Source organism: Chiloscyllium plagiosum, unplaced genomic scaffold, assembly GCF_037043375.1.
Source record: "Chiloscyllium plagiosum isolate Xiang-an unplaced genomic scaffold, Cpla_swu_hap1 HiC_scaffold_26, whole genome shotgun sequence".
Taxonomy (NCBI): Eukaryota; Metazoa; Chordata; class Chondrichthyes; order Orectolobiformes; family Hemiscylliidae; genus Chiloscyllium; species Chiloscyllium plagiosum.
Window position 1 is genome coordinate 6424088 of NW_028270164.1, and position 9175 is coordinate 6433262.

General features: G+C 45.5%; 1 protein-coding gene across 2 annotated transcripts; it reads right to left on the bottom strand.

Annotated features, from left to right (window-relative positions):
* Nucleotides 1–598: 598 nt before the first annotated feature.
* On the bottom strand, nucleotides 599–8312 carry inka2 (inka box actin regulator 2). 2 transcript variants are annotated; one of them, XR_015750878.1, is made up of 3 exons: nucleotides 8097–8312; nucleotides 2382–4713; nucleotides 599–2259 (listed from the first exon to the last, which is right to left on the bottom strand). XR_015750878.1 is itself a non-coding variant. In XM_043716265.2 (2 exons), the coding sequence occupies exons 1-2, from the start codon at nucleotides 8130–8132 to the stop codon at nucleotides 3679–3681; spliced, it is 1071 nt and encodes a 356-aa protein (XP_043572200.2). In that variant the 5' UTR covers nucleotides 8133–8312; the 3' UTR covers nucleotides 2347–3678. The 2 variants fall into 2 exon arrangements, 1 of the variants encoding a protein (XP_043572200.2); XM_043716265.2 differs by lacking the exon at nucleotides 599–2259 and having other exon boundaries at nucleotides 2347–4713.
* Between the last annotated feature and the right edge of the window lie 863 nt (nucleotides 8313–9175).

Sequence of the window (9175 nt, forward strand, 5' to 3'; positions counted from 1 at the left end):
GGCTATCCCTAATTGCCCTTGAGAAGGCAGCAATAAACATACCGCAGCTAGAAAAACAAAGACTGCTTCACTGTTGGAGGGAAAGGTGCAAAATAAAGCCTTCCAGGCTGAGAAAGATCGAGGAGAATCATCTTTAACAGGGTAGACACAATAGGCTGAATGGCGTCCTTCAGAGCTGTAATCTTCTCTCATTCTTAAACCAACAGGGTTAGTAAAGACTTTATTCGCTTTCCAATTGGCTGTGGAAAGGTAGGGTCACTTTGGGGATGGACCAATGGTGGGACATGCATTGAGCCCGGTGGTCATGTGATGAAACCTCCAGAGACCTACCCAACCAGTGTTGGCAACACTGACCTCATACACACTTTCAATCTATAATTCCACTGACTTGCATTCCTCTCAAGTTGGTGTTCTGATTGAGGAGTCAACCATAGAGGTAGAGATGCTTAGAATGACTCTTTCTAAAACTCCAGGTCTATTTAAATTATAGTAAACAAACGTAGGCCAAAGAAAACAAAGCTGTGTTATCCAGGCAGTTCAGGTATTGATTATTGTGGATCATGGTGACAGTCTCCCTGCCCTTCCCCACCACATTACTGCCCCATCACATAGTCATAGAGATATACAACATGGAAACAGACCCTTGGTCCAACTCGTCCATGCCAACCAGATATCCCAATCTAATCTAGTCCTACCTGCCAGCACTTGGCCCATATCCCTCTAAACCCTTCCTATTGATATACCCATCCAGATGCCTTTTAAATGTTGTAATTGTACCAGCCTCCACCACATCCTCTGGCAGTTCATTCCATACACGTACCCATTTCATACCCTTTGTGACTTTTTCATTTTTTTTATTCATTTGTGGAATTTAAGCATTGTAGGTTAGGCCAGCATTTGTTGCCTCTCCATAATTGCCCAGAGGGCAGTTAAGAGTCAACTACATCGCTGTGGGTCTGGAGTCACATGTAGGCCAGACCAGGTGGGGATGGCACATTTTCTTCCCTAAAGGACATTGGTGTATCAGGCGGAGAATTGTTCTTACTTTATGTCCTAATTACATATATTGGAAAATTTGAAGTCTATTTTCTGTGCAATTGACCAATGATAAATGATGCTGCCAAAACAGCAGACATGTGTGGAGGCCATTCAGCTGATCATGCCTATGATAGCTCTTTGATAGAGCTACCCAATTAGGCCCACTATTCCATTCTTTGGTACTGCAGCTTTTATTTTCAAACATACAACAAGTTCACTTTGAAAACTACTTTCTCTTTGGGTTGCTGACAGTAATAATGGAATTAGTATTGCCTTATCGAAACCATCCCAAAGTTTTCAACATCATTAAACCTTTTCTGCATTTGTCTTGTATAACTGCAAGATCTTTCTCTCCTCAAACTCTCCTTCATGTTCTCTAAGAGACATTTTTGGCCAGTGATATTTTAGCTATAGAAAGAATTTCAGAGTCAGCTTCATCTCCCAGACTGTGAGTTTTGTGATTTATTTATAGTCTTCAGATTGATTTTAGTAGATTTTTGTGTACTGCCGTTTCAATCACAGAGCAGTTTGCAAGGTCAGGGGGAACAGGACAAGACTATCAGCGATCGTCTCTTCTGAGTTTCCAACAAAACAACATTATCTTGCCTTTGACCCTGCAATGAAACCCAATCAGCCAAAAATTGACACGGAGCCATAGAAGGATATATTGGGGCAAGAATCGAAAGGCTTGATCAGAAACGACTGCCTTAAAATAGCAAAGGAATAGGGAAGAAATTACAGAGTTTAGATCAAAGCAGCTGAAGACATGCCCTTGAAGAAATTGCAGAGATTGGTAAATGAGAGTCAATCGAGAGATCTGAATTTTTTTCTCTCAGTGCGGAACCCTTTACCCTAGAAATTAGTAGAGGTTGGATCTTTAAATTCATTCAAGGTTGAGTCTGATTGATTTTTGTTTGTCCAGGAAGTTAAGAGTTATGGAAGGTGGACAGGAAAATGAAGCCAAGGACTACAATCAGATCAGCTGGATTGGATTGATTAGGCTTGAAGGATGAAATAGACTACTCCCTCTCCCATATTCACTGAATATCAGGATGAGAATTTCAAATTTAAAAAGAAAATCAAGGTATTGCTGGGTTGGGAGCCAAAAATTGCCGAGCGCCAGAAATTAAACAATTTTAAAAATAATCTCAGTCAGCAAAGACTCACATTATCCTTGAGAAAAGACTCAGATGGAAGATTTTAAATTCTGGATTAGTGGTGCTGGAAGAGCACAGCAGTTCAGGCAGCATCCAAGGAGTATTGGATGCTGCCTGAACTGCTGTACTCTTCCAGCACCACGATTCCAGAATCTGGTTTCCAGCATCTGCAGTCACTGTTTTTACCTGGAAGGTTTTAAAAATCAGCCAGCCTCGTTTCAATGTGGATACTGCCATTATTTATTAAGTCTCTTAGCTCTATGTTCCCACACTCAACTCAAACTTCTTCATTAGGCAGTGAACAGTATCTCCCTATTCTACAACATCCTCCCAAATACTAACAAGCAAATCAGATTCTAAACTCAAACAAAGTTTTTATGCTTCATCTCACTCGTTCACAGACCACAGGAAATTCACACTCATTTGGTGAATCTATCCTATCATCCTTACAGGCATGAAGAATTTGTCCATTTGAACTTACTAAGAAGGCTAAAAAAGGAGATGGCCTCCTTAAACACAGGAAAATAATAACACCAGAGATACAGAGGCAAAGATCTCATATTCAAATCCATCATTAAATATACTGCTCTTTGTGACATTGAGAACTACAGTACAGGAAGATCTCATTTTCCAGTTTAGTCTGGATTCAGCTGGTCTTGGGTTTTTAGAAATAACATCATAGGTTGTGGGTGTCGCTGGCTGGGCCAGTATTTTTTGCCAGTCGCTAGATGCTCCTTGAGAAGATGGGGGTGAGCTGCCTTCTTGAACCACTGCAGTCCATGTGTAGGTAGACCCTGAGGAAGGGGGTTCCAGGATTTTGACCCAGTGACACTGAAAGAACAGCGCTATTATTTCTAAGTCAGGATGGTGAGTGGCTCACAGGGGAACTTGGAGGTGAGGCATTCTGGGAAGGGAAACATCAGTCTGTGGTACATTGTCATGACTCTCATGATTCATCACTTATGCCAAGTAGCAATCAGGATACAGCAAATGGCCAATCCTGGGATCAAATATCAAGTTCAGTGAAACCCTGTATGTGAAGAACAAAATAGATGAACTAGAGGGCTTCAATGCTCAGGTCTAAAGACAAAGCCAGCTGTTTCAGAAGGTGAGCAAGGGAACACAGGGAGTGTATTAACGAGGAATGACCTCACTTACTAATGACAGAGAGCAGATGAGAGGAGTCGATCTATTGGATTGTGGTAACCTCGTAAGCAATTTGCAAAGAGACATAGTTCCACGCAGGTTTGTCTCAATGTGAAATATGGCAAACCGAGGGATAAAAATAATTTGAAGATGTTCTGTCTGACGATGTCCTTTTAAATAATCTTGACATGTTTCGCAATCAAATATTCAAAAAGAAAGTGTTTGGAAAAAAACACTACTGTAAACAATATTGATCCCATTGTCTTTGGGACCACTGTAGGATATAAATGAAATTAAGTGCAATTAATTTTTCTTTCAAGGGTTTTCATATTTTAAATCAGACCCAAACTACAGAGTTATAGTCAAATGGGGACTGTTTCTCTGTTACTGACTGGATCAGTTTATTTGCACAGCTGTTGGATCTGAGATCCTTTTTATCCAGTAAGGTTCCACAGTCATCCTGCACTTTCTTGTTCTGACTGTTGTTTCCCCGCAGTTCAAAGTAAAAAGTGACCTTCTGCTTGGATGCCTTGCTGGATCGCTTGGCTACAGCATCTCCAGGATTACCCATCGGTACCTTGCTGCATTTCTCCTTCACCAGCTTGCCTTTGTCAGGCCGAACACTTCTCAGCAGCTTCTTGAAGATGTTGGCCGTCAGGTTCAATTTCTTCTGGAATTCTTGAGATCTGCTGAGCAAGGGGCCATGGTCATGTCCAGATCTTCCATCCTCAGTTGCTGGAGGGGGCTTCTTTTCCAACTCAGGCAAGTCCAACCAATTGCCCACCAAGTCCGCGAAGATGTTATCACCCAGAATGAGGGGCTGCCTGTTTCTACTTTGGGAGAGCAGAGAGGAGGTCCAGTCATTGGAGGCATTGCAATCTTGCATCGTCTTCTTGCCCAACTTGCTCGGCGTGGGGGGCTGATGTACCTTTGCAGAGGCAGCTGCCTGGGTCTGCTTGTCAAGATGTCGAGATGAAACTGGTGACAGAGTATTGAGAGGATCAAGAGACCTGGATAACAGCTCCGAAGGCTGCATCTCCTCACAAGGAGTGTCCTTCAGATATTCTCTTAGGTGTGAGCCCAGAGGTTTCTCTGCCTGGCCTGGAAAAGTTGCAGGACTTGGTGTGTGGAATTTGCTGCCACTAGGTTTGCAGCTGTCTGTTTCCAGCCTGGTGCCTGGCCAGCTCTCGCTGCTCTTCCCGTTTCTCAGCCACGGCTGACACTGAGTGATGGATGAGGCTTGGCCCTGGAACCCTGAGATCTCCAACTGCTCCAAAGCTGTCTGCACTTGGAGAAGTTTCAGCTCCTGGAGTGCACCCATCATACAATTCATCTGGTCCTGCAGTCCGTCTCCAGCTTCCTTCATAGATTGCTGTCAATGGACATTTTACACCATTAGCACGGTGGCATTGCATTACCAGTAAACATTGAAAGCATCTCATTGTCATCCCCATCTACTAATAAGCTATTCATCATTTACAGAGAACAGCTTGCTCACCACTTTTCAGCATTTTCCCTCTCTTTCCTTTCCTCAAGTATTTACTTTAAAAAAATCATTTTTGATCTGTCTAAACAAAACCAATAAAACCCTAAATTGAAACAAAAGTAAATTCTCCCTTGTGCAGGAGACAATTTGTGCAAAGCACTGACATCACTGAATATTAAGTTAAGACATGTTTCTATACATGAAAACAGTTTCCCAACGATATAAGACTTTCCAAAGCATTTAAGCTGTCAAGATACTGAGGGAGGGAAAGTGAGTCATTTTGGGTTCTTTTCTGGGAAAGCAGTTGCTTTGTTTGCAATCTGATTCTGCTTCAGATCCATCTCAAGTGGGTTCATTGAGAGTGAACTGTCAAGTTAAAGCTGCAAGTGTTCCCACCTCACCATCCCTATAGAAATCCCCCAAAATCTGATGGAAATCCTCAGATGAAAAATATCTCTGGCTGTATCATAAATCCGATCAATGCATTCACTCCAGCAACATTTCAGAATAAAAGCAAAATATCATAGAATCCCTACAGTGTGGAAACAGGCCCTTTCGCCCCACAAGTCCACACTGACTTTCCAAAGAGTAACCCACCCAGACCCATTCTCCTACCTATATTTACCCCTGACTCATGCACCTAACCTACACATCCCTGAACACTATAGGCAATGTTTAGCATAGCCAGTTCACCTGACCTGCCGGTGTTTGGATTGTTGGAGGAAACCCACACATACACAGGGTGAATATACAAATACAGGGTGAATATACAAATTCCACAGAGACAGTTACCCAAAGCTGGAATTGAACCCAGGTGTTATGAGGTAGCAGTACTAACCCCTGAGCCACAGTGCCACCCCAAATTAAGTAAAAAAATTACAATTGAACCCCATTATAAGTAATAGTTTAAATATATCTCTCTGAAATGCATTGCCACCTATATATCTCCCAGCACTTGCTGTTCCTCTCAGTAATCCAGTCTCACACACTAGCCTCACCAGCACAAGTTTGATTATCCCTGTCCACAGATTCACTTTACAATTCAACAAATCCAGAACTAAAGAATTTTTTTATTAAATATAAACAGTAACATTATAGTCTTAATCTCTGGTGGAATTGACAACATATCTGGTCTGAGACATCATTTTTGTCTTATACAAGCAGAGTCCCATCCCACAGTGGGACCAAGTAAAAAGAGCTGCGTTTTATTAATCAAGGGACTGCTGATTGACAAGGAATCTGGTGACAAATACAAGGCCATCAAAGAGTGGCCAAATTCTGAATCATTGACACACGGCTGATCCAGTTAATCAGCAGCTCAAAGTGTGCTCTGTCTGCTTTTTAAACCCAGAACACTAAGACAACTGACAAGGTTCTAATAAGCATTAATATTTCACTGAGGCCGGTTGGAGTCTATATCAATCCAAAATAAATGCTTATTAAAATTTCCCAAAAGCTTTGACTGCTCCTGATAAGTCTGAAGGACTGTGCTGGTATATTTTGTCTGGTTACCATAACTGCAGAACTAAACATGAGAGAGAAAAAACAATCACTGGGTTGGATATGAACTTTTTTCTTGTTTAAACTCGAAGACGGTTTGCTAGCTTAATTGTCTCTGTGCCTGTCTGTGTGCTTTTTTCTCTTGTTCCATTTGAACACAGTGCCATTCAAAGTCAGCAGCTGGGAATGAAAACAGATGAGACAGGGAGCTGAAAATGTTTACACGCCAATGCTTTCTCGTTACAAAAAAAATCACTTTCAAGAGGGCAGCTTAATTTCCCTGAAATAAAATTTGGCACAGTTTCTACCGCACTGGTAATAATTTTGGAATCCTTTGCCTTTTCAAAAAAAAGATTTATGCTGTTGTAATGTAGGGACCCCGATCTTCCAAATCTTAGGATTATTTGCAACTGAAGAGAGTCTGGTCAGGCTGTCGAACTGAGCAGTATTCATTATCCTCGAGTGGCCCTCTGTGTTTTTTGGGTGTGGTCCTAAAAACTCTTATGAGAGGGGATAGAATGGAGGGTGGGAGAGAGGGGAGAGGATGGGAGTGGATGAGGCAGGGGAGGATGGGGAGGAGAGACAGGGGCAGGACAGGGGAGACAAGAGTACAGAGAGAGAAAGTGGAGGACGGGAGAGGATGGGAGGGGAGTGGGGTACATTGGGAGGAGGACGGGATGGGGGAAGGACGGGGAGACTGGAGGATGCAGGGGGAAGGGGGATGAGGAGGACGGTGGGGGTGGGGGTGGGGTGGGGTGGGGGGGAGGGGAGAGAGAAGGGAGGTCACAGGAGAAGGGGGGGAGAGGCAAAGAGGGGGAAGGACAGGGGAGTGAGGGGGAGAGGGAGGGGGAGGATGGGGAGAGAGAGAGAAGGGGAGGACGGGGGAAGAGAGGGGGGAGGGGGAGTGGGGTGGGGAAGGGGGTGAGGGGGAGAGGGAGGGAGAGAAGCAAAGGGAGGGTGGAGGAGGGGGGGAATGGGGGAGAGGGGGAGGACAGGGAAGAGAGGGGGAGGAGGGGACGATAAGGAAGAGAGGGGGAGGACAGGGAAGAGGAGGGGAGGAGAGGGGAGAGGGGAGGAGAGGGGAGAGAGGGGGAGAGGGGAGAACGGGGGAAAGAGGGAGAGAGGGGAGGACGGGGGACGGGGGAGAGGACATGGGAAGAGAAAGGGGAGAGTGGAGTGAGAGGGAGAGGAGAGAACGGGGAGAGGACATGGGGAGAGAAAGGGGAGGACAGGGGAGTGAGGGGGAGAGGGGAGGACGGGGAGAGGACATGGGGAGAGAAAGGGGAGGACAGGGGAGTGAGGGGGAGAGGGGAGGACGGGGAGAGGACATGGGGAGAGAAAGGGGGGAGACAGGGGAGTGAGGGGAAGGACAGGACGGAGAGGGGGAGAAGAAGGTGGACAGGGGAGAGAGAGGGGAATGAGAACGGGGAAGAGAAAGAGAAGGGGAGGACGGGGGCGGGGGGGGTGGGGAGGACGGGGGCGGGGGGGGTGGGGAGGACGGGGGCAGGGGGGGGGGGGGGGGTGGTGGAGAGAGAGAAAGTGTCGTATCAATATCCCGTCCGCCACATCAACAAAACACACACATTACGGAAGCGCAACTCTCTCGCTCCTAAATAACTCCATTTCGGGAGGCGGCGCGGGGGACGTGAATAACCACATATTCGGGAGTAAAATAGGGGCTCAGTGCCATCGGTTGATAACTTCACCCACTATTACAAAACACACACACACACAGAGCTCGAAATGAAATGAAATAAAACACATCTCACCAACTCCAGCTTCAAACGGCGCAGGCTGTGCTCCATGATCCTTTTTATTTTAACTGCAGGAGGCTCAACAGAGCAAAAAGAAAAGTTAGACGGTTAAAAATCTAACACCGAAATAATTGAACACACTACACGTGTCCATGAGGAGGAGAAAGCTTCCCTTCTCTATTCTGAATGTCTTCAAGCTGGATAAAAGAAGCGGAGGGGAGGGCTGGAATGTTAGTGAGAAGGTTGGCTTTCAGAGATTCAGTGATGTCTGGTCGAGCCTGTACAGTGTAAGTGTTTGCTCGATTAGCTATCACATTACCCCACTTTCAGCACTGACCAGAAGCTTATACCTACGTCCATTTCCCATCATTTCCTCCTATTCCTGGCAGTAATCCTATTCTCTCTGATCGTTATCAAATACATTCTACAGTTTTAGGTCCAGTCCCCAGACAGTTACCTTTCTGCTGGTCCTCTTCACAGATTAGATTAGATTAGATTATTTACAGTGTGGAAACAGGCCCTTCGGCCCAACAAGTCCACACTGCCCCACCGAAGCGCAACCCACCCATACTCCTACATTTACCCCTTACCTAACACTACGGGCAATTTAGTATGGCCAATTCACCTGACCCTGCACATCTTTGGACTGTGGGAGGAAACCGAAGCACCCGGAGGAAACCCACGCAGACACGGGGAGAACGTGCAAACTCCACACAGCCAGTCGCCTGAGGCGGGAATTGAACCCGGGTCCCTGGCGCTGTGATGCAGCAGTGCTAACCACTGTGGCAACGTGCCGCCCAGATACTTTCCAATCAATCTGTTTCCACAATGTGGCGGTGCCGATGTTGGACTGAGGTGGACAAAGTTAAAAATGACACACCTCTGGAAAAGGTGGGCATTGAACCCCAGTCAATAAAAACCAAAAGAAATGCGGATGCTGCAAATCAGAGACAGACACAGAAATTGCTGGAAAAGCTCAGCAGGTCTGGCAGCATCTGTGGAGAGAGGCTAGAGTTCACAGTTAAGGTGGAGTGACCCTGCCTCAGAACTCTTGAACCCAAGTTCCTGGTCTAGAGGTAGGGATACTACCACTG

Bases quoted from the DNA above. Each gene is read 5' to 3' on its own strand.
- inka2 (XM_043716265.2), bottom strand. From the start codon at position 8,132: ATGGAGCACAGCCTGCGCCGTTTGAAGCTGGAGTTG. The intron at 4,714-8,096 runs GTGAGATGTGTT...GTCCATTGACAG, and splicing joins GCCGTTTGAAGCTGGAGTTG to CAATCTATGAAGGAAGCTGG.